The sequence below is a fragment of the Dipteris shenzhenensis genome, chromosome 29 (assembly GCF_047967505.1).
Source record: "Dipteris shenzhenensis isolate YYH24624 ecotype China chromosome 29, Dip_SZ_1.0, whole genome shotgun sequence".
Classification (NCBI taxonomy): domain Eukaryota; kingdom Viridiplantae; phylum Streptophyta; class Polypodiopsida; order Gleicheniales; family Dipteridaceae; genus Dipteris; species Dipteris shenzhenensis.
Window position 1 is genome coordinate 23,978,009 of NC_141624.1, and position 26,266 is coordinate 24,004,274.

General features: G+C 44.9%; 1 protein-coding gene across 1 annotated transcript in view; it reads left to right on the forward strand.

Moving 5' to 3' along the window:
• The first annotated feature begins 11,375 nt into the window (after positions 1-11,375).
• The window catches only part of LOC147882612 (putative potassium transporter 2), a 45,814-nt gene continuing 30,923 nt past the window's right edge, over positions 11,376-26,266 (forward strand). The window contains exon 1 of the mRNA XM_087400949.1: positions 11,376-12,121. Within this exon, the coding sequence (XP_087257075.1) occupies positions 12,083-12,121 (39 nt within the window). The 5' untranslated portion in view covers positions 11,376-12,082. The remainder of the gene's footprint in view (positions 12,122-26,266) is intronic.

The window sequence follows — 26,266 nt, forward strand, 5'->3', positions numbered from 1 at the left end:
CAATAAGGATTTAGATTCTTGAAAAAAACTTAGGTGCCATACTGTACTTAAGGCACAAAAGGGGTTAAAAAAGATCCCTAGTGGACCAAAACCTGAAGATCCAAAGGTCCACTTAGAAGAACCAAAGGTTCTAAAGTCCAGTAGAAGGTCCTAAGGTCCTAAGATCCAAATTAAAGGGTCTTAGGGTTATGCAGTCCTAAAGTCAAAATAAGAAAGCCTAGAGGTTCAAAGGGGACCTAAGGATGTGTTTTGGGCTGCTAGGAGTGTTTTGAGAGCCGTTGGACATGTTTTGATGAGCCACCATGCATGTTTTGATGAGATGCCATTAAGAAGGCCCATTAATGAGCCACCAGGCGTACTATGAGAGCAGCCATTAACTGGCACGAATGTGTGTGTGCAAGCACACAACATAGTTATCAAGCAATGAGCAGTCTAGGTCCTATTGCAAGGCCTCCGAGCCTCCATGCCAATCGCTACTCTGATGCCATCTTAATGTCACTCCCGTGGCTCAAGGTTGCAGGACGTACTTCAGATTGCAATGATCGATAGAGATTTCCATTGCCACCTGTGTAGATGACCGCGGCCATTGATGCGTTGGCTGGCTGCCATGTGATATTCTAGTTGTGCATTTAATGGCATGCCTATTTGTGCACTGTGTGCTATTAGCAATATGGCACAGAGCCCCCATGGTTCTTTGTGTCTATGTTAGCACTGTGCAGTCTACTTCTATGCATTCAGAAGCGTGCATAAATTTTGCCACCATATGTAATAGCCCGCAGAATTTAAAGCACTGTAGCAGATCAAGTACATTCTAGAAGGTAAGTGCTTATATCCACATACCTTATCACGCCTCCACAAACTTCACATGCAGCCAATCGTGAGCAAATGCTATATGATGTTCCTCTATTGGAGAAAAAGGTGGAATTTATAGAAGCACTCCACCATAAAATGAACGGCCACTTTAGAGCATGAAGGGTCCTTTAGTCTTTTCGTTGCCTAATTAGAAATGGAGGGATCTTTGCAAACCATATGCCCATGAATTTTAAGGGTCATTTTCTTCTTTTTAACTTATTTTTACACATCACCACCCATGTGTGCATGCAAAATTCCTTTGTTCCTTCTATAAGCAAGGGGTTGCTTTTACCCCATTTTTGCTCAATTATCAATATAGGTCCTAAGCTATTAGCTGCATTAATTGCCATGTAAAGAAAACCTTTTCATCAGAATTGGCTAGAAAGTATATCCACTCTTGACCTTGATTGTCAAGAAGGTGTGTGTGTGTGTGTGTGTGTGTGTGAGAGAGAGAGAGAGAGTACAAAAAGATTAATGTTACACCATTGAATGTGCATATGACAATCGCATCCATTAAATAATTGTGTGCTTCATATCCAAGTTGTAAATGATGAATGTCCACTAACTCCTTTTCAATATGGAAAGGATGATATGACATATACCAATAATATAGTGCATCTTGTGTTCTTATAGATAAGGCTAAGATCCATTTGCCCCACTTATGGGGAAAGACTGACTAGCATTTACCCCACAAAGTGCGTCAGTACCTATTACGATTCTCTTCAAATTTTCTTATAATTGTTTTCAAAATCTATGCATGCACACGTACGTCTCTCTCTCTCTCTCTCTCTCTCTCTCTCTCTCTCTCTTTCTCTTTTTAAAGAAGACATTACTAAGATCATAATGTTTGATTAAATTTTTACGATGAAGCATTTCCCATGAAAAACATAATAATTATTCCCAAGAGAATTATTAAAGCTATTGTAAAGAAGGAAGTGATTTAAAAACACCTCTTTTATTCATGCAAAAAACCAAAATGTAGACTTTTAATCTAAAACGAAGTCAAAATCTAAACGTTTGTAAAAAAGCATGGTGTTTGCATGCCTTGTTAAAGAGATCCTTTTCTCTCTCACATATATTCATTTCATTTTCCCTTGTGCAATCGGACGTTCAACTATAAAAACATTGTTTACTCTTCTTAGATTTGTGTGTGCCAGCTATAAATCCTCATGAAAGTGATTACAAGGTATGATATCAATGTCCGTGGTAGTGATAAGATTGGGACAATATGTTAATACATTTTTGCACGATTCCTCCTCCTTTTAAAAAAAGTCAAATCCTTTTGGATAAATTTCCATATCCCTTTCCTAGCCTATGCCTTATGCACCTAGATCCCTCCCACTTACCTTACAGACATCATACATTTTATTCCAAATTTGAATTTGGAGCCCTCTCATTACAACCATATTGCATTTAGTTTTCCTAATGTCTAAGTTATTGAAGCGAGGTCTAAAAACTCAAAACTCTTGGCATAGCATATTGTGGCTTTCAAAAGAAGTACGAAGATAATGGGATGATATGCAATGGGCATCCCAGTTTCTCTCCTAATCAAAAGTAGTGTAGCCAACATGACCATGATCTCATGTAGGGTGGGCTTGATGTATGTCACAATACAAAAATTGCAGCTCCTTGTGGAAGTCAAGTGAGGACAAAAAACACATGTATGGGCATAAACACAAGTTTGTATGAAGGACCAAAAATATAGAAACATGAAACTTCAAAAAAAAGAGGGATATAGATAGATACACAAGATAAGGGGCATGCGAAAAATATATTCTACACATAGGTCTAGGGGAAGAGCATGCCTATGAGAATTAGAGATAGAGTGATGAAAGGGGCATTTTGCTCGACATTCTGTAGACGAGGAGCTAGTAATGTACATAGGTGGTTTCTAAATTTCCATGTATCTTGTCAAACTCTTGTGGCCATGTTAGATGGAATGACTTGTTGCGCTAGCTACCATAGCCTTCTAAGGTCATTTCTAGTGTTGGAGCAGCTTTAGCATTAGAAGGAGTAGAATGAAATCATAGAAAGATGCATGCACGTAATTATCAATTGGAAGCTACCTTGATAACCCGTTGGGCTAGGGAGATTAATGCTTTACCATGAGTGGCTACCACAAGGGGCAAAACTATGGGTCCTGCTAGATCAGAATACATGCTATGAAGGGTGTTTGGCCAAGATGTTAATGACTAGTTGAGTGGTGATGTGAAGATGTGGGAATGGTGTGCATTCTTAGACGATGTTCGTTGTTCATATTTTATGTGTGGAAAAACCGTAGTTGAGTCAAAGTTTCTCCTAAGTGACAATAATATATTTTTTGTAATGCCAAGACATTGGATGTCGCGAGTAGGTTACTAAGTAGCTTGCTTGCATCTAAATTTCACTCCATTTGTCCAGCTTGTGTACACAATTAGAGGCTATAATCGAGCGTAGGTTCAATATGATGGTAAGCCACATCGAGGCTCATTTTTGCATCATGTGTGCGCTTTGAAGCCTTTTTATTAAAAAAAATAAAGAAAACAAAAGCGCTTTGAAGCAGTGTTCACAAAGAAACTAAGCTTTATTGTTGGATTATAAATCTCTATTTTGATTTTATAAACCTTTTCTCGAGGTCACAAAACCTCCAAATTTTCAATTATTGTAGTTATATTTTTTGTGGGAAACTCTTTGCCCATTCCCTGCCATCTGAAAAATGCGTTGACGATGGGGTTTGAAACCCCACAAATAAAAAGATTACACCTCTAACCATGTAGCAACTTGCTTTTATGATTGCCTTTTGCAAAAAAAATATTTGTTGTCTATATAGTGTGAAACCACACACTACTCGCCCCTTGTCTGGCATGGGCAAGCAGGGGCCGATGTGTACTCATCCTAAGGGAGAGAGGAGTGTAGGTCAATGTAAGTAGTTGTCAAGTGCATACAGATAATTGGATCCTTGCAAAGGGGGGCGTGGATAGTAGAGACCCTCCTACCTCCCCAGGGGTATGCCACCGCCCAGTATGTCCTAAGGGGGTTTCGCAACCGTAGCAAATCGGTGCATGGCATCCCACCCAATTAGAAATGGCATCCAAGCGAATTCGTTTCCACACGCCTTCGCCCATCTTCCAAAAAACATGCGCTGGCATCTGAGTCATGTTTGAGCATGAGAAAAATCATGCGCAGCCTAAATGCAGTGCCCAAGAGTATCGTGGATGAATCAGGAGGTGCACTGTGGTCGTTTAGTCAAAAATATGAGCCCTTATTACAAGCTAGGCTCAGTTCGTCCGCAGCAATGAGCAACTGGTGCAGCGCTTATTGTATCAGTTGACAAGTTTGCCTTGGAGTGGCTACAAGTCTGTAAAAAATTTCATTTCACAATATGGCCGACACGCAAAGACACCCGGGTGTGCTGCGTGAACGGGTGTGAATTTGTGAAACCCCCTAAGTGGCCACACTCAGATGGGGGTGACACGCGGAGGGGAGCTGGCAGCCTGGAAATGGGGATGCTGATGTAATGTACGACAAGCAGGCGATAGTACGGCTGAGCTGGACGCTGAAATGATGGCGTGCTGCGTAAGTAAAAAAAGAAACATTTAAATAAAATGGAAAGCCACGTATTAAACTTCAAAGGACTCAAATAATTACTCTACAGCTGGGAATTAGTTGTCGTGTTGCGGAATTCCGGCCTGTTTTTCGAAATTTGGAGTTTTCTTTTTTTATTGAAACTTCATCAACGTTCAACAAACGAATTCGTTGGCCCCTTCTTTCATCATCGCGTGTGACGTGATCTTTGGAAAATTTGCGCACTTCCATCTCCGATCAACGCTACCCTTGTGATTGACAGATGCTTGTCTCAGACAATGACAGAAACCTGTTTGAATCAACAGACTTCTGAATGCGTTCTTCTCATAACTCCGACTGCGAGAGACGACAATGACGGTGCTGGCGATGTGCCATGCCATTCGAACATGGGATTTCCGCACTCGCAGATCTCGTGACGACGACAAAAATCCGCCAATAACAAATGGCTGTTCGGGACGCCGAACATGCGAATATTTTTTGCCGGATTCGGTGCTTTGCCTTACATCGGACAAATGCGTCGAAGGACGGATTGTCGAGTCCGGTAGACGAACTTCGTTACCATGGCTGCTCCGAAATCCGGCATACGATCCTTCTTTTGAAAGTTCGGGACGTTACGGACGTATGAACGGATATTGTTTGTTGGTTAAAAAGGGCGGAAAGCCAGTTTTTGTCGTGCGAGAGTCTAAACTCTAAAGTGCACACCAGAACGAACGGATTTGTTGGGCAAAATGGGGATTGAATCCGCGAATCAACGTCAATATGTGAACAAATGGAGAAATGGACGGATCTTTGTTCCACGAATGCCATCGTGACGGAATGGACGGATTTTTGGTTCTCCAGAAATCTTTGCCGTTTCTTACCCACCTGACGTCTTATCTCGATCAAATATCTTGTGGCTACTGCATCCCATGATTCCCATCTATCATTTCCGTTCAGACATTTCGAAAAGCTTATCGTCAACAGCTGAAATTTCTCGCTGAAGCTCCGTCGATCTGAGAAGCTGCGAATGTTCCCGTCCTTCCCAAAAGCTGCAACCCAATAATCGATCGGTGCAATCCACGCGTCCACTCGAACGAAAAGGCTGCGACGGCTCTCAATCTCGGAGGTCTCCGTCGGTCAAGAAAGCGCCATTTCAACCGTCGATTCCCGAAATCCGATGCAAGGAGGGGGTCGCGACAAATCTCAGAGGCTGCACCGTGCATTTTGCCGTTCTTCCAAGATTTTCAAAGCCGAAAACTTTGCTACAGAACCCAATACGCTCTGAGCAAGCAAGTACCCAAACTCGTACCTGCAAATTCGGACAAAGCCATGTCCGGCTTGCGCTCATTGTACCACGGTATTGCAAATCCTCAAAACAATCGCGGGAATGGGTCCCCAAAATCCTAGCGTAAGGCTCGATTCCTGCAGCTGGAGACCGAAACAACGGTGGGCACCATACTCACACAAAAAGTCTGCATCCCCGAACAATATATCACGCAGATGGTTTATAACAAACACATTAATCAGCACATAAATTACACAATTTTCGACTTCCTTGATTGATCCATCCTTGACATGCGCACACAAGCGTCAATTTGAAGCCTATGTGGATGATTGTGTGATTTTTCAAACTCTATTTATTATTGGGGACCACTCTTAAGGCCTCTAAAAATAATAATTTAGCACTACTACCTCGTGCTTTCTTTAAACTTGGAAGTCTCCCTTAGCCTTGGTGAACGCCGCCCACATGCCCATATAGAATAGGAGGATGGCCGTCAAGTGTGTTTATTCACACCAGTCGGCGATCATCAGGTTGCTAATTTATGTCACCAATGTGTCATCAAGATGACCCTTCTCTCTCTCTCTCTCTCTCTCTCTCTCTCTCTCTTCTTATGCATGTTTTCTTTTTTGAAAACTTTTAGAGGCTTATCACACACTCTCGTCAATTTGAAAATTTCTTTAAGGAGGAATGAGACAAGAGAGGTGAGGGAGAGAACCCATTAGAAGATTGGGCCTTTGTCAACCCCTCCTTTCAAAAAGATAGAGAACACATGTGCACCTTTTGAAGGGTGTGCATGGTCCAACATCCAATATGAGTGTTGTAAAAGCTTTGGTTTGAGTGACAGTCTCTTAGGATCTCTCTCTCTCTCTCTTTCTCTCTCTCTCTCTCTCTCTCTCTCTCTCAACTCGCATAATTCTTACTTCTAATAAACCCCAAGGTAATGCCATAAGCATTAATACTCCGTTATTTGTTAGGTTAGAAAATAAACTTTTGGGAGCAAATGATGGGACCGATCAACAAACATTAAAGAGACCTATAAGGGAATCAATAGACATCAAAGAAACATGTAAGGGAATGCACGCATAAGGTTTGTAGTTGTAAACATTACACCCTTGAGCATGAGGGTGACTCATTGTGTGGCAGGATATGGATGTGCTTTTCTTACGGGTCACCATGCATAAGGCATGTGTTATCACTTGTTGCGTCACATGGGTATGCTTGCATTTAGAAAAGGCCACTCATCTTGCCTAAGATAGAAGCATCGGTCTCATGTGTACATAAGGGGCAACATGTGCTAACAACCAACTATTGCTCAAGGGCCTTTATAATGTTGAGGAGGATGGCCTCGCCACCTCTCAGGGGTACACCTTCCACATCCTCTCATGGGTACATCCCTCATGGCCTTGCCACCTCTCATGGTACACCCTCCATTTCCTCCACATCTCTCATGGGTACATCTCTCATTGCCTTGCCACCTCTCATGGGTACACCCTCGACATGGTAGATCCCCCACATCCTCCACTATGCTAGTAGTGCTATGGATCATGATCTTGTGCAACAAATCAAATGTTGGCCAAGGTAAAGTAAAGCTAACTCATCAGCATGATGCTGAACACAAAGTCATGCCTTAGGGCTAGGCGATAGGGCTAACAAGGGTGATGCTAGAGCATCAAGTAAGTTGATTATTGCCCTATTTGTCATTGCTCTAAAGAGTGCCAAAAGCAATAAAGTCTCAAATCGACTAAAAATAGCTAGATATTGAATTCTTATGAGTATTTTGCATAAAAGATATGTAAGATGTGGGTATTTCTACTAATATGAATGAACGTCCTTCAAAAGTTTGCCAAGAAAACATTTACGGACAAGTGAAAGATTGATGTGGCAAATAATATTCTTGGAAGGGGCATAAAATAGGATCCATCCAATTTTTATATTGCAAATAAATATAATTACAGAGATGATAGAAAAATGCGACATAATAATATTCTTGGTTGTTGTAGAAGATAGGATGCATCTGGAGACATTTAAGATGCTCGTTTGGTGTCGAAGTGACTACAAAGTAGCAATCTAATTGGATGCTAAGTAACATCTAAGATAAACTGGCCCCTTGGAGATTGGGATTACAAAGTGGAACTTGAGTAAATATATCCCCTATTCATTAGGAAATTGAAATTATAGTAGATGGGGGAGTCTTAGTTGTGGAGAAATTAAAGAGGGGTGAAAAGGAAGAGGCCTAGGGCATGATTAAACTAAGGTAGGAAGGGGGGAGTCAAGGAGTAAATGAGTGTAATCATGTCAGCCCCCTTCTCTCTCCCTACTCTCGTTAGCTCCCTCCTTCAAAGTCAGCTCCCTTGTTGCTTCTTTCTTTGCTCCATGACTCGTCTCTGTTTCCTTGCCACTTTGTCGCCCCCATCCTCAGTAGTTGAGTGTCGAGCCCCTACTCCCCCTCCCTCTGCAACATCGCCCCCTTTGTGCTCTCTCTCTCTCTCTCTCTCTCTCTCTCTTCCCTTGCCCCCCACCCCCCCCCCAAAAAAAACCTTACTTTCCATTGTCCTTGGTAACCCATTGTGTGCACTAGTGTCTGTGTGCGCTGAGTGTGTTTGGACGTGTTGTTGTGTGTTAGTGGTTGGGATAGGTTAGATAGAATTTATATTTTTTTTATTAATGTCTATGTGTGTGAGATATAAATAAGTGGGTCTATGTTTAGGTTGTTAGGTTTTGGTTGTGTGGTTGAGATGCGGGGGTGTGGCTATAAAAAATTTCACAAAAAATAGAAGTGAAGCCTATTTATGTACTCTTAGATATGAAAATTAGGATAGAATACTAATTATTTATAGAAGGCTTTTCACCAAAAGGATGCAAGCCATCGTCAAAGTTACTTGGATACGCTTTGTAAAGTTTGTAATGAGTAGAGTCATGATTCATGCTCTAGTTGCTTACCCTATTTATGTGGCTTTTGTTTGGTATTTTTGTAAGACAAGTTAGGATACATTGGAACGTGAGTTAGGACAATTCATATGGGAAGACAAGGATGGAAATCAAAATATGTACACATCATATTGTTGCAAGCAGTTGCTATTCCACAAGGTGCTAGAGGATAGTCCTTGATTTGAGAGTGAAGTTAGCTGCCTTATGCTACTGCAAATGGTTGGGAGCACTCTTTTCCTTGACCACTCCCTAGGTAAGTTGTTTGAGATGGTTTATTCTAGAATCTAAAGAAAGTAGGCACATGGAGGAACCTAGAGTGGAGAGGTGACATATGGTAGGAGCTTTGCGGGTGTTAATTGGTAAAGTGGGATCGCGGACTAAGGGAGGCTTAAGTGGTGATGCTAGCATGGAACATAATATCTAGTGGTTAGTTTATTTAAAGTCACTTCCTTTTTTGAATTTTAGAAGAGCAATGGCTCATTTTTTAGGAGCTCAAGGGATGATATTACTTGGGCCGCACATTATCAGCAACAACTAGAAGAACTATAATTGGCAAAGCTCCATCTATATTTTTCGAATAATTGGAGGTTGGATCAACCGTTTAGTCCTTGGTGGTCTTTAGTCCAAAAAATGTAATGACTTGTAATAAAGAAATCAATTTAGATGCTCTCTCAATGACATGGCCATCTAGGAGTTTAGAGCATTGTTAGCGTGTCAAGGGTCACGAGAATGTGGAGACAACTATCCCACAATCACATTTGTTTTGGACATGTACAGTGGCTAGAATGGTTTGGAAGCTACATTCAGTCAGAAAGAATGAAGTTGATCTCCACAATCATATGTATACAAGGGTGCTTTAAAACTCCAAGTTTGTCCTGGACATGTACGGTGGCCATGATGGTTTGGAATGACTTCAAATAGATATTCCCCTCCTGCAACTTTATTGATGTTCACTGCCCTCCTTGAACTTAATAGGGCCCCCAAGCGAGAATTCGGGCCCTAATTAATTAATTAGTTTTGATGGCCAGTGGTGCAAATGTTTGATTAAGGTAAGGCAATGGTTGGAAATCGATTAGCATAAGCGAATTATAGCAGTGATTCATAAATGAAATTGAGAAGCTGCGATTACAGAAGCCGCGCCAGCTATTGTACCACTTTTGCTCTCTAGAAGGTTCTACAGCTACTATACCAAGGCAGGCTGGTTGGAGGGAGGAGGGTAGAGGAGAAGGGCCCCTGTGAAGCCTCCCAATGATGAAAGGAGGAATGGAAGAGGAAGAAGGGGGAGAGAGGCAAAGAGAGAGGAGAGTGCAAAGAAAGGCGGAGGTTGATGGAGGCGATGCATATAATTTATTTCTACGAATCAGTGTGATTAAGATAGGTTGATTGCGGCCATGTAAAAGGGAATAAATTAATTAATAGGATGCAAGTGGAGATGAGCAAAGAGGAAAAAAACTTTGATTACAATTGGTAGGTAGCACTTGGTTGATTGAAACTAGTTGATTTTTGAGGGCATTCCAAGGTATAGGTGGAGATAGATGCTATATGTGCTCTTGTTACATTTGGGCTCATACATAATTGCGCCTTAGGGAGTTAATGGCTCATAATTGTAGAGTTCTAAAAGCCCTACATTGTACAACCCTCTTTTTGTTAAAACTTTATACTTTCTCCAAGGTTTTTCTTCTTAAAAATGGAAAAGGGGAAAAAATTCAAGCAAAAAATATACATAAAAGTTAATAAATGAAAATAAAAATAAAACCTACGCTCATCCTGTCACCTGGCCCTAACAAGGGGCAAATTGCCTTGGACTAGAATGTAAAGGGTCCAGATAGGGTTGAATTATGCATAGCCCATACACACGCACCTGTTTGACCACCAGGCTAGGACCCATGACAAACATTAAAGTTATTAATATAGATCTCAAAGATACATTCTACCTTTTCTAATTCCTTCCCTCTCATTTATTTTTTTACTCCAATCTCTTGTGCCTTAAAGGAGGTGGACTCTTACATGCACATGCGTGGGTCCACGTGCTTGTGCGCACACACAGAACTCTCTCTCTCTCTCATTGTTGCCATATAATTGGGTGTATATTGACTTTTGCGCGCATAGAGAGAGACTCTCTCTCTCTCTCTCTCACACACACACAAACACACATTGTTGCCATATAATTGGGTGTATGTTGACTCTTGCGCGCACACACACAGACTCTGTTTGTCTGTCTGTCTGTCTCTCTCCATATAATTGGGTGTATGCTGACTCTTGCGCACTCTCTCTCTCTCTCTCTCTCTCTCCCCCCCCCCCCCCCCCCCCCTTTTGTTGCCATATGATGTTGGTGCACATATACGTTGACCGTAGGCCTTTTCTCTCTTTCCCTCATTGAAACACACACACACACACACACACACACACATGTTGGTGCATATATAAGTTGATTTTCTCTCTTTCCCTCATTGAAAAAAACACACACACATAGGCTCCTTGTGCTCACCCTCCCTTTATCTCTTCTTCTTAGTCTTCTCTCTCTCTCTCTCTCTCTCTCACTCACTCTCTCTAGTGTCTCATGCACTCACACATACACGGGCACGCACACACACATACTCCTTCCCTCCCTCTCTCCCTCAGCAAACACACATTTTTTTGGGTGAAATCTCTCTCTCTCTCTCACACACACACACACACACACATCATGGCCATCCCTCTTTTTTAATTCTCTCTCTTTCTCTCTCTCTCTCTCTCACACACACACACACACACAGAGTTGAAGCAACCATCCACAGCCATCGATCAGGAAGTTGACTACTGTTCGTATTGCCCTGGAAAGCCTTTTCCCTCTCTTCTCTCTCTCTCTCTCTCTCTCTCTCTCACGCAGTCTCTGCATTCTTGTTGTCCCCCAGTGCCCACACATGCTGTCAAGCCTGATATTCTGTTTACTGCGAGGCTCACAAGCACAAGCTGCATGCAATGCCCCACCCCATTGCCCCATAATCTACACTACCTACACCTTTCCACATCCCACCGCTCCTGAGCTTTGCCCACCTTTGCCCACCATTTGGGAATAGCAGTTCACTCCTGCTAATTGCTTGTACCTGTTTTCTTCTCTATGTAGCTATCAATTAGGATCGCTTTCTCCAAGCATCGTGTTCAGCTTTCCTACTGTCTTTCCTCTGTCTCTGTTCCTTGTTCCTTTATCCTGAAGTGCAGGGGTATGCTTCAGGAGCTTCTGCACTCTCCTATACCCATAAATACCAACCTTCAGCTTCTGGACACAAGCCATTCGACTTTTTTTGCATTCATCCCTGCTCCTTTGGCCCTTCCTGCTTCCAATTTCAGCTCTTGTACTACTGCACTTCAACACTTTGGAACCTCTGATGAGCTGTGGGAGAAGACCAGACATGCACACTCGTAAAAGAAGCTTCTTTTTATACCCACGTCCTGGTTGCTGTTTTTTCCCTTCCTTCTTGCTCACGTAACTCCCCCATGGATCTTGAAGCAGGCCTGCACTCCAACAATTATAGGGTGAGTCTCCAAACTGCTTCCTCCTCTTTGTATCTTGCCTTAGAAGGTATGCCCACGACGATACTTCTTCATTCTTTTCTCATGTCAGAGGCTTCGAGTTTTGTCTTAGAAATGTGCCTGCTCATGAATTGCTTAACAGTGTGTTGCTGCGTCTTTCTTTTGGACTAGCCTGGCAATTCTAGCTGGTACTTTGAATTTTTAGCATAGTTTGATTATGCGTGAGAGTCTCAACGTCGCAGAGGGATCGAAGTTGTGATGCTCAACCTTCTTTGAGCTCCAGACGTGAGTATTCTGGAGACGGCACATCTCACTCCCGGAAACTTGCCCATTGAGCGAGAATATTTTGGAGATCTTGCATAGACCAATCGAAGATAATGGCCGAGCTTCAATGGTGCTGGGTGCTAATCGTCGTCGCCCATTCCGGTATGATAACTACTACGATGACCACATAGTATAGATCCTATCAACGTTGTGTGGGTGCGGTTTGCCTCCACCAGCACTGGAAGCAGACTGGATACATTTGCAGTTCTTGGCGGGATCGCATTGTTAATCATATGCTAGTTACATCTGGTGTCTATTGAATGGTACACTTACCTGTCACTGTGCACGCCTGGAGAGTGGAGAATTGCACATGTGCGAAGGCGCGGATGGTTTATTCTGAAGGACCCCTTACAGAATGCGCTGGTCTGGACATTTGAGGCGGTCTTCTTGCTTAAGATGAGATTTTGGTTGTGCTGGGGCCTTACGAACTGCCATGAGCGTGATAGCTATATACACGTTGCGGTGGCTGAGTCTGTAGCAAGTCCGTCAAAGAGGCTGCCCAGGACTTACTTTCTCTGTCTGACCTCTTTCTTAGATTTTTAAGCACTCTCCAATGACCCATTCCACGAGTCACCCTACAGCTCTAGTGGTTTCTTATTGTTTATTCCGTGACATTATTTTGCAATTTAAATATTCAGTTAAGGAAGGGCAACGGAGATTGGCTTAGTTTGTAGGCCTCCCACAACAGAGAATGCAGGGTTCCAACGTAATTGCACGACAAAGTCAAGCACTGATGAAATCCCAAACTTTTTTTCCGAGGCCATCTGCATCTCTTGCAGGGGGGAGAGTGGGATTAGTGGCTGGACAGAATTGAAGTTTGGTACTGTATCATGTGTTATGGTATCTTCTTCAAACCTCTCACTTCCCAACCTAGGTGAAATTGTCAGATGATAAATGGCATGGGGTGCGAAAGATGTTGTGGGTTTGAAAGCTATGGATAATGAATAATGAGGTTCTGGATAATGGATAATGAGCTTCTATCTCTCAGACAGAAACCACAGTGCGATACACCTAGAGCACGTTACAAATTAGAAAAGATGATAATGCAACGTGGCTCGCTCAAACTGGCCCTCTTAACAGATCCAAGGAAGTTCACACAAGTCAAGTAACTGAGCCGGTGTATCATAACCAAGATGCATCTATGGGAGGGTGACTAATCCAGGAGCACAAGAGAACATACTCAGCGAAGAGAGAGAGAGAGAGAGAGAGAGAGAGAGAGAGAGAGGGGGGGGGGGGTTGAGATGCAGCACAGGAGGACAACATCACGCTACAACCTCAGCGTGATGCGTAACTTCCAGGAGAGCGATGAGAGAAAATGCTTCACTACTATGGATGTAGTGACAGCAAACTGTGAGTGGTAAGTTGGCCTCCCGAAGCACAAGCACATGTGCAAATGTGCAGATTGCGAGCCGCCAGTAAACTCGAATGCCTACTGTCAATACACCTCAAACAGGAGAGTGCTGACCTATTTATTCATTCTTTCGAAGTCAATTAGTGTAAACGAAAGGATTTCCGTGAACAAGTGGCTGAGAAAGAAGCTTGGAAAGGTGTGACAAAAGGGAACGGGAAGATCAGTAGTGAAATGTTTCGAAATTGCATGAAGGTCCAATGCTTGCAGTCCAATGCTTGCAGAAGGGATGCCCATGAAAAGCAAGCTTGAAAAGCTGTATCTGCTGCTGCTAAGTCGAATCTCCAGCTTGGGACTGACTTCAAGTTTCCATCTCCTCAGATTGAAGTGGTTACTTATTATGTACTATCAATTACAGTTCTTGAACTGGGTAGGTGCTAACCTTACTATATGGCATCTTTGTTCCTTCAAGTGTAAAACTTGAAGTGATGTCATCAGATCCAGCCATGATAAAAACTCCACACTCAGATAAGAATACCTAAGAAATTTCTGTCCCCTACTTCCAGTCGAGAAGCCTTCCAATATGCCTTGCAACTGCTCTGTTGCCTTTTGTTCACTTAAAGACTTTGAAGTTGCACTAAAGCAGCAGCCAGCAATTTTATCCACGAGATGACACATGCATTTCCCTTCTATTTGACGGGTGTGGGATTTTGAAAAATTATCAAATATATGGGTGGAGGGGAACTAATTTTGGATGTAAGGCTTGGAAATACAGACAGCGTAAGTCCACACTGTTTGTTTGTAGAAGATAGGGAGGCAAGGCCCCATATCTTTCTGCAGATCTTGAGCAGTTGTATGAAACATTGCAGATATGATGCTGTTGATGTGCTCTGTATTGCTAGATGCTGTGCTACCCTTGTTTCTAAGGAGAATAAAGGCAAACCTAGGGTGTCGGTCTGTTTAGATAGTGAGCATATACCATTCGTTTGACCAGAGCTGCCCATGTTAGGTGGGATTGTCAACTTATGTAGCCTATATTCTAAATGGCAAAGGGCAAAATCAATCATGGAAGCTTCGGGATGGACTTTGCATGGTTGATTGCACCTTTTTTCGCTAACATTGCAATGCTAACATCAGATAAAAACCTAGCTGTTAAATTGAATGTCTTTGTTTCAGACGTGTTAAAGTTGCATTCAGGATTTTTGTCGGAGTGGTGGTAGCTCTTGCTTTCTACTTTAATAGTGTACACTTTTGTTGAATGCTCTTTGCGGGTTTTTTGTTAGCCTTTAATTCATAAGGATCATATCCCCGTAAGATTGATTGAGGATATACCTAATGGATGTCATACACCTACATGTTGGTCATAAACGTCAGATCTGGTCCTTTGTGAGATCAAACACCAATTCAACTTTGCGGATTGTGCTTCTTCTTAGTATGATGATTAGCTGAAGAAATGCCTCCTGTGTTGGATTAGGGTTGGTCACCTTCCCACCTGTGAGTCCCCATATGAGGAGTGCATCAGGGGGGTGGCCCATAGGATTATAGAAACGGTCATGGGGCTGCCAAATTGGCAGCACAGGGGCTGTCATGTGGGCAGTAGAGAAAGAGAGGAAGTACCTGGCAGATCTGGGCCACCATGGTGGCCGAAATGGTACAGCAATGCCACGTGGCTGTCCATGGATGGAGAGGACAGGTCTGCACAGGGATACCAGCAAGAAAGGGCTGCGTGGACAAGGGGATGATGTCAGCAGCAGTATGCTACATGCATGATGACACCAGCAGGTGTATGGAGGGGTTCAGCAGGCTGTATGCACCTGAAACTAGGGCTGAACAGAGGCTGAACCAGAAGGAAGAAGAGACGCACTGTTCATGGCAGATAGGGCTAAATCTGGGCAGAGAACAGGGATGGACCACCAGCCTGGGCCACTGGCTGGTTGCCACGTGGCCAGGTGGGCCAGCAAGGGCCTGCAAATGTGGCCCAGGAGGGCATAAATAGAGCTCCACCCAGTCGGCTGGTAGGGGGTATTGCAGTCCTGGATGGTTGGGTTTTTGAAGGGGGGCTCAGCCCCTATAAAAGGGGGCCTTGGGGCCTCCAAAAGGCATCACTTGGAGCAGGAGTTCAAGAGCAGAAAGGAGCAGCAGGCAGGGCTTCCCTTGGGCCTAACATCCAGAAGGTGAAGGAGGCACATAGAAGGCTGCAGACTTAGCTCAGGAGAGGCTGCCCACCTAGGCTGACTAGCCGGGTAGCAAGGTGGGAAGGATCACTGGACATAGAGTCTACATTAGCTCAGAGGAGCACGTGGGCTTAGGGATCTAGAGGTGCCAGGCAGATAGTAGGAGAGCATTGGTAAGATGGGAGGACCATGGTTTGGTGGGACTCCACATCTCTTTGGTATTGTGTCCGGTTTGGATGGAAATATATAATTGTGGATCCTATAGGGAGAGCATGGTAGACCCATGATGGGGAGGCCTTGGCTATCATTGTGGGCACCCTGGCAGATTCAGTGCTTCCTCATATATAGATGGCAGATTCTTCTTTCGAGGCCTGGATAATATTGAGGGACATGTATGAGCTAAACAACGTTCAGACCTCGAGACGGCGGAGCTGAATGGCTTGAGCATGGATGAAGGGGCATCCGTACGGAAACACGTCACCAAGATGAAGGTGAACACGTCACCAAGATGAAGGTGGTGCGGGATCAGCTGCAGGCTGGAAAAAGGACGAGCTTGAACAGGATGGCAAGGCTGCTGGTGGGAATGCTACCCTGGAGCTATGTAGTTTTGTTACTACAATGATTGCAGGGCAGAGGGTGGCGCCGGTGACTTTCGAGGAGCTGGTTCCACTGTTGCTGCAACAAGAAACTCAGGAAAAGAAGCATGATGGAATGGATGCTAAAGCCCTAGTAGTTCAGGACAGGAGCAAAGGGAAGGGCAAGGGTAAGCCTAGCAAAGGTAAGTCCAAGAAGGACAAATCTGACGACGGAGCGGACACTTAGATGAAGAGAACAAGAAGAAGAGAAAGAAGGATAAGAAATTCTTCTATTGTGATGAGCTAGGGCATTTTGTGAAGGACTACAAAAAGAAAAAGGCTGATCAGATGAAGAAGGGGGCCAGCTCAGAGTCAGAGGAGTCAAGCTGAGTTGATGGTCAGAGAAGAACTTTTCTTGGTGGCATCTCCTAGTGTTGCTGAGATTAGGCATACGGAACCCGGTGTTACTGTTAGGATGTCCGACATTGAGAGATGGTCAGAAGAGGAGTCAAGATCTTTTGTGAAGGTGATGGACAATGATTAGTGCCTGGAGCCATCTGGGTTGTGACTTCAGGGGGGCAACATAAGCTTCAACAGGAGCTGAGCAGACGGAGGTTGTGACTTATAGGGGGACAACACAGAACCATATATGGAGCTTTACGGTCTAGGTAATTTGGATTTATGCTTGGTATATTGTTTGGTTACAGACCTTGCTAGATGGAGGACGGGTTGAAACAGACCTTGGGAGCTTGTGCCTAGAGCACTTCAGGCTGTTCACCCATCATGAGGGGGACGGTTGGAGGATGCTGGTACTTGGATTGTTCGAGTTTGAAGGCGGGTTCGTGACTGAAGGTGGTGGTACCATTAGGTGCTACCTTGGATGGACCTATGTACCAGACTGGTGTGCTTATGCGGCACTGGATCTAGCAGAGTAGGAGCCACTGGATGAAAAGCCAAGAAACTATGATGACACCAAAGTGATCCAGAGGGCTACTACATGGGAGCTACTAGAGCATCTTCATTAACGGATTGGGAATGGGGTGAGCCAGTGAGAGGGGGTGTGGAATTAGGGTTGATCACCTTCCCACTTGTGAGCCCCCAAATGAGGAGTGCATTGGGGGGGGGGGGGGTGGACCATAGGATAATGTAGAGAAGGGGGTAGGGACAGATGTGGAGAAAGGGGATAGCGGAGCAGAAGGGAGAGAGAGAGAGAGGGGAAGAGGGAGAGGAAGGGTAGGAGAGAGAGAATGAGGTAGGAAAGATAGGGAGAGATTGAGAGTGAGTAGGGAAGAGAGAGAGAGAGAGTGAGCGAGCGTAGGCAGGTTGGAGGAAGGGACAATAGATAAGATTAGATGTCACATCAAAAAGTACATAGTAGGGGGTGGATGGAGACTTATATAGTCCATCCACATTTCCCCCCTAAAGGGCCTCTAACTTGGCCTCTTTTTTCCCTTCATTATAGCCATCCCTTCCCATAGAATTTTGCCCTTGAAATTTCATATGTGGGCTGTTAAATAGGTGCAGCAAACAGCAAATAATAATCAGCCTGGTAGGAGACAGGGGTTGTCCTGGACAATGCTCTCTGGCTGCCATGAGTTCTCATCCTCAGGGAGTCCTTGCCACTTGATAAGAAACTCGGTGTAGACTTTGTTTCGGAGTACGTGATCCCTGAAACCCATGATGCGCTTTGGAACATAGAGTATGTGGCCCTCCTCATCCATAGGTGGTAGCTTAGGAAGGACTTGGACATGCTGTCCGATATGTGGCTTCAGCAAGGACACATGGAAAACATTATGAATCCTGGAGGTCCTGGGTAGCTCCAACTCATACACCACCTCGCCAACTTTGCGGATGATCCTGTAGGGACTGTAATACTTGTGAGCAAGCTTCGTGTTGGTGTTACCCTTCAGCGAGGCATAACGGTTCTTATGCAGGCGTAAGTGCACATAATCCCCTTCTTCAAAAGACAGATACCTCCTGCGTTCATCCGCATACTTCTTCTGCTTGGCTTGGGCATCCTGCATATTCTTTTTAGCCAATTGCAGAAGGGCATCCATACTCTCCAAATCATTTCTTGCTTGCTGATTTTTCACAGCCATGTGTGCAACTAAAGATGGCATACCCACTGTGCATCCATACATAGCCTCAAACGGGCTCATGCCAATAGAGATGTGCTTGGTACTGTTGTAACAAAATTCAGCAAGTGCCAACTTCTTGTCCCAAGACTTCTGTGTGTCATGACAGAAATGCCTCAAATACTCCTCCAGCCATTTGTTCACCCTTTCTGACTATCCATCCGTCTCAGGGTGGTAAGCAGTGCTAGGTGTAAGAGAAGTACCCACTGCTGTAAATAATTCCTGCCAAAAGTGACCCATAAATTTTGCATCTGTGTCGCTGACAATCTCCTGAGGGAAACCATGATGCTTAAAAACATGCTCGATGAACTGCCAAGCAACCTGTGATGTTGAATAACGGGTCTTAGTGGGTATGAAATGGGCCTGCTTTGTCATTCTGTCAACCACCACAAAAATGCTATCCCATCCCCGCTCTGTGGAAGGCAACCTTGTGATGAAATCCATAGCAATGTGAGTCCATTTGCCTTCTGGAATTGGTAATGGCTGCAAGAGACCCGTGGGTAATCGGCTGTCCACTTTATTTTGCTGGCAGGGCAAACATTCTTTCTCTCATTGGTTTGGGATTGGGTGATGACGTTATTCATCATTTTGATTTTGATTTCACTGCTCACGACTTATGGGATAAGTTTGAAGAATTGTTCGGCAACAAAATCATCAACTCAAAGGTATTCCTCAAACAGGAATTCTTCAAGCTGCAAATGAAGCATGAAGACTCTCTTCTTGCTCACTTGAATCATATGGAATCCCTTGTCACTCAGCTTGCTAGTTTGGTGGCCCCTGTAGGGGAAGATGATCAAGTTGCTGTGCTCCTCTCGAGCATTGAGGAAAATTCTAAGTACCGGGAGATCATACCAGCATTGTGTGTGACACAAATGGGTTATCATGATATGGTTGCTATGCTTATCGATCATGACAGACGGTATGCAGAAACTCGGGACTCCACTGTACTGTACTCCAAGGGTAAAGGCGAAGGCAAATTCAAGCCTTTCAAATGCAATCACCATCCGAAGCTTGGTCACACCGAGAATCGCTGCTTCCAAAAGCTTGCCAAGCAACAACACAAGGATCATGTCAACTTGGTTGGGGATGTAACAAGTGAAGACGAAGAAGAAGATGATGCTTCGACACCGACTCATGCTCTTACTGCCGACATCAGAGATCTCTCTCTATTAAGAGGTCTATGTACCTGATGATCGGGACTTTTGTTTCTGATCTATTATTCCTACAGCTTGATGTATTTTGGGGTCCTCTGTCCTAGGTAGTCCCCCTAAAATGACAAATTTAACTACATCCCGCCACAAGCCATCCCAGATAAAGCTCTGTCATATGTCTTAGTAATACCCGCATGTCCTGCCATAGGAGATGAGTGCATTTCCTGTAAGACCAGCAGTCGGTACTTTGAATCTGGAACCAAATAAATTCTGTCCTTGCACCACAACAGCCCATTATGCAGCTTAAATTCAGCATGCCCTAGCTTGATGGCCTCTGTAACTCCACAAATATGGAAGCTGCCTTAGAACCCTGCATGTATTCTTCCTGAATATTAGGAATCCACTCCTGGTAGATGGTAGGAATGCAGACAAATTGGAAGCCCACATACGGGATAAGGCATCTTTCTTTCCCTTTCCTGTACTCGATGCTGAAATCATAAGACTGAACCTTAGCCAGCCATCTCTTCCGCTTCATTGACAAGTTCGGCTGCGTAAGGAAATACCTGAGTGTCCTATGATCTGTCTTAACCTTGATTTTGCTACCATACAGGTAGTGGTGCCATTTTTCGAAAGCATGGAGGATAGCCAACATTTCCTAATCATACACATGATAATCTAGTTCCTTGGCATCCAATTTTCTGCTTTCAAAAGCAATTACCCCATGTTTCTGTCTTAGCACAGCCCCTAATCCTTTGCCACTGGCATCTGCCTCCACAATGAAAGTACATGAAAAATCAGGGCATACCAACACAGGAGCACGAGTGAGGGCGAATTTCAGGTCTTCAAAGCTGCGTTGTGCATTTGTAGAACACATAAAAGCATCCTTCTTCAAAAGGTCTGTCAGAGGGGCTGCCCTCTTGGCAAACTTGCGAATAAAGCGCCTGTAGAAGGAAGCAAGACCTAGGAATTCCTCAACTGAGTAGGGTTGCGTGGCTGCGGCCAATCCTCAATGCATTTCACCTTTGCAGGATCCACTCGAATGCCATCCTTGCTCACAATGTGACCAAGATACTCAACCTCTTGTGCCATAAAAGTGCATTTGCTGGCTTTAGCATAAAGCTGATGCAACCTCAAAATTTCCAGCACTTGCTTGACATGTCTGATGTGCTCGTGCTTGTCCTTGCTGTAAATGAGGATGTCGTCAAAAGATACCAGCACATATTTGAAAAGGAGAGGCTGCAAAATCTTGTTCATGAGTGCCTGGAAAGTACTGGTGCATTGGTCAATCCAAAAGGCATCACCTTGAACTCATACAGTCCCCTCTCTGTGCGAAAGGCTGTCTTGTGCTCATCCCCAGCTTTCGTTCTAATCTGATGATAGGCAGATCTCAAATCAATCTTAGTGAAAAACTGAGCACCTTTGAGTTCATCCAATAGGTCATCTATCCTGGGAATTGGAAACCTGTTTTTGATGGTGGTTACCTTATTCAAGTCTCTGCACTCAATGCACATACGGTAAGAACCATCCTTCTTTTTCACCAGGAGTACAGGGGATGCAAAAGGAGAAGTGCTATGAGTGATGAAACTCTTCTGAAGTGAGTCCCTCACTTGAGTTGCCACTTCTTCCCGTTCTACCTTAGAGAGTCGGTATGGGGCCTTATTGATTGGCTTACTGCCAGGTTCCAGGACTATGGCATGATCTACATCTCTTCTCGGAGGCAACTGTGATGGCAAATCAGCAAACACATCTGCAAACTCTGAGAGCAATCTCTGCATATCACAATCATCAACACGGGGAGTGCCACCCTCTTTAGTTACTGACACATTTAATGCATATATGGAGCTGCCCCTCTTGAGCTCTGTGGCCAACTGCCTTGCTGAAATGACCTGCAATTTAGGAGCTGTAATACCATGCAATGTAACTGATCCATCCTTGTGGACAAAGCTGAGTGTTAAGGCATTGAAATCCATGCTGATTTTTCCTAGTGATTGCAACCAATCACAGCTCAGGACAACATCTATTGGGCCCATGTCAATTGCCAAGAGATCACCTGCAAAAGTATAGTCATTAGAGAACTTAATCCTTGCATCTTGGCAGCAAGATCTACTGATCATATGCTGTCCATTGGCCACTTCTACTCTCAGCCCATGGTCTATCTCAGTAGCAATCAGTCCAACCCTTTGTAAGGTCTTGCAGTTAACAAAACTGTGGGTGCTGCCCCGCTGTCCACCAACACATGCACAATCCTGCCATTAATCATCCCTATTAATCTTATAGTATCAACACTTTTGGCACCCATCAAGGCATGCATGGAAATAGTATAAAGTGTTGGCTGGGCATCCCAATAAACCTCATCCTCGTTCACGAGAGCATTACCACCTGCATCTTCACGTGCATAAAAAATCATGCTGAGTTTGGCAGTACCATTGTTGTGCATCTTGCACACATTCCTGTGCTCAGGAGTCCATTTCTTGCCACATTTAAAACATAAGTTGGCCTTCTTTCTGCTGTCCATTATTGCCCGTGTATGCTGTTTTATGTCAGCCTGCTCATTTTCAGCAGTAGGCTTGCCTCCAAGCTTGGCATCAGGATACCAGTAAGGCGTGGCATATGGCATCGGGCTAAGAAGAGGACTGACCTCTCTCCAGGGGTGTGGGCTGCCATATAAACCCAAGCCAACTCCAGGTATACTTGCTAGTGCGGTGAAAGGAGCACTGGCTGAATGCATACCAATGGGTCTGCCCAAAAGAGACGGCTCAGCCTGCATAGATGCAGAAAGCTGAGAGCCAAAAGATGGCCTGACATCCTGCAAGAAGGTGCTTTGTGGCACAGAAAATGCATCATCTATGTCGAGATAATCCCCAAGCTGGGGTACATGCAATGGTCCAGAAGACTGATGCTCATAGGCATGACGGGCATTTGCCATAAAACCCTTGCGTGGAGTAGACAAACCATCTTGGCTGTCTGAATGGTCCCCTTGTTGGGGTGCAGGTTGCTTACCCTTATCTTGCATAGCAATGGCAGATGTGATCTGTTGACCAATCTGTTGTCCCATCTGGACAAGAGCCGTATCTTGTATAGCCATGGCTGTGGTAAGTTGCTGGCTGAACTCCTGTCCTATCTGGCGGAAAGCACCCTGGAGCATAGAGGAAAGGGCATCTAGAAATTGCGTCTGCGCTGCTTGCACTTCCTGGGATGCAGGAGAGAGAGGCTGAGTGGAAGGAACCTCTGCACCACCAGTGGATGCAACCACTGTGGTAGGCACTTGCTCATACTAAGCAGCCTCATCAGTGTCATGAGATGTATCACGAGGGACATGCCTCAGTGCCATGGTGACTGGTCCTCAAGAGAGGAGCTCGAATGTAGGCAAGGAGAAATGGATAACAAAATGATGTAATGAGCCCTGAGATAGTGTGTGGAAAACACGAAAATGTCGATGGAGAGGCTCAGAAGAAAGGTCGTCGAAGAGGTTTCGAAACGGAGCCAAAATGGCTCCAAACGGGCTCTGAAAGGCCCCTAAAAAGAGATTGTGTGTTTTTTTTTTTTTTGGGTGGGGGGGGTTCCCTAAGTCACCTAAGATAGTTAGGACTCCTAACCTATGATTGGTAAGACAGCTAGGACTGTTAGTTAGTCTAACCTAACCAATCCATGAGGTACTCAATCCTAGTTAGTTTGACCCAAGCTAACTAGACCAAACTAACTCAACCTAAACAAGGTAACTCAACCCACTAACTAGCTAGACCTAACCAAACCTAAACTAACCTAACCAACCAACTAACCTAGCTAACTGAACCTTAGGAAACTAAGGTTTTTTTTGTTGCAGGCATTGGCGTGAGACAAGCAGGAACGATGGGGGCGGGGCGTGGGCTGACTGGCTGACACGGGATGGCTGCAGTCACGTTGGTGTATGGGTTACGCGGGACGACGGATGGTGGTTGGCTCATGGTGGCGCAAGGGCTACGCGGAACGGTAGTCTATCGATGCAGAGAGGACAGCGGTAGATGGAGAGCGTAGATGGCTTTTGGAAGATTTATTTCTGTCCATGGCACACAGCTTTTGAAGATGATTCGTTTATTTCTGTCCATGGCGCGCAGCTTTTGTAGGTTGCTTCGTTTGTTTCTGTCTGGTTCTCTAGGCTGGTCTACTGTGCAGCACTGGTTTCTCCACTTAGGCAACCTGCTAGACCATAGCTGTTCTCTCTCAGGCCAGATTCACCCTTCTGACGTTTGTGTAAGAGTTGAAGTGAACGGTGAGAGGGGAAGCAAGGGTGTCATAGTCGGTGCTCTGATACCAATGTAGAGAAGGGCGTAGGGACAGATTTGGAGAAAGGGGATAGCGGAGCAGAAGGGAGAGAGAGAGAGAGAGGGGAAGAGGGAGAGGAAGGGTAGGAGAGAGAATGAGGTAGGCAAGAGAGGGAGAGATTGAGAGTGAGTAGGGAAGAGAGAGAGAGAGAGTGAGTGAGCGTAGGTACGAAGGAGGAAGGGAGAGTAGATAAGATTAGATGTCACATCAAAAAGTACATAGTAGGGGGTGGATGGAAACTTATATAGTCCCTCCACATTTCCCCCCTAAAGGGCCTCTAACTTGGCCTCTTTTTCCCCTTCATTACAGATAATAGAAATGGTCATAGGGCTGCCAAATGGGCTGCTGCAATGTGGGCAGTAGAGAAAGTACCTGGCAGATCCTGGCCACCATGGTGGGCAGAAATGGTACAGCAGTGCCACGTGGCTCATGGATGAAGAGGACAGGCTTGCACAGGGAAACCAGCAAGAAAGGGCTGCGTGGACAAGGGGATGACATCAGGAGCAATATGGATCATGCGTGATGACATCAGCAGGTGTACGGAGGGGTTCTACAGGCTGTACAGACCTGAAACTAAGGCTGAACAGAGGCAGAAGCAGCAGGAAGAAGAGGCACACTGTTTGTGGCAGATATGGGTTGGATTTGGGGTAGAGAACAGGGCTGGATCAGCCTGGGCCACTGGCTGGTTGCCATGTGGCCAGGCAGGCCAGCAAGGGCCTGCAAATGGGGCCCAGAGGGGCATTTATAGACCTCCCCCCTGCAGTCAGCTGGTTTGGCGGAAGCTGCTTGAGCAACGATCCCCGTCACGCATCACAGACACCCAGATCTGGCACATTGTGTGACATTCCTCACCACAGCCGGTCCCCGATCTCTCGCACTCACCTCATTCTATCTCCTGCACTCTTTTCGCCAAGGGACGTAGCATTTAGCATGGGTGATGATGCTCGTTTAGTAGCTCCACCCTTTCAGCTTATTGTATCAGGGTTCTCTTCATCTCATAGACCCATCAGTCTTCTGAAGACTTTAATAACCTTTCTTCTTTCTTTCTTTCTTTCTCTCTCTCACATGCTTCTGCACGTGCATCACATCTGTCATGTGTGGTGGATCCTCCCAGTGTCTCACTATCCCAAGCTCTGCTAGGTCCATCTCTGTACTCTGAGGGGATCCGATCGAAGGCCCACTTGTCTGCTCCTCATATGTGCATTGTTGAAGTCACCTAGGAGCAGGATCTCTCCCTGTCTAGAGAACTCCATGATATCATGGTGTATTGTCTCGTATGGGATGTGGTCCTTTGTGGGACCTCATGGCACATGCACATAGGATGATGTATCCGGAGGGAAGTAGCATACTGCATTGAGAGGCTTAACTTGTATCCACATATGTCATGCGTGCTCATCCTCGCATCACGGATATGAGCAGTCTTAAATGCGATTTGAAGAGAACTGCTACGTCCCAAGAGCCTCGATCCCCACTGTCTCTTCTCATATCCTTCTTATGAGCCGACTCCTAGGTATAGCCTACGTCTTTATTGGCTAGTCCTCTCTCTACACTTCTGTGTGTCTCAATGTAAAAGACATCATGTCTGTTAGTGTAAGTCTTTGAGAGCCTCTTGGATCGGACCACAAGGTGCCCTTGCAGTTCCACACAGCCATGCAATCTGTTTTGTATCCCTTGCCCATAGGCCCCATCATCATATGCTATATGCATCCCCCTCTCCTCTTTTGATTTTTTCTCGAATTAATTATTTTATCGTCCCTCTATGCTGCCCACTCCCCTTTCTATCTTACTGCCATCACTCGGATCATACCTTCCCTCGATGCTCTTGTTGCAAGAGTGTGAGGTTGTCATCTAGGTACATTTTGGTCCCCTTCAAAGTTGCCCTCATACTCATGAAGGTGGATTTGTCCATTGCAGTCTGGAATCTCACCACCATTGGGCCTGTAGGCACATCCGCCGTTGCCCACTCTCCAAGCTGCCTCAAAAGTGAAGTTGATAACCCAACTTGGTATCTAGTGCTTCAGCATCCACCAGCGGGATATCCCCCACTGCCAGCCCTTTGACAAGGGCATTTAGGGCTTGGCTGTTCCTTCTATTGTCCTCTTCAGGGTATCAGATATGAACTCCTTTAGGGCTGTTGTA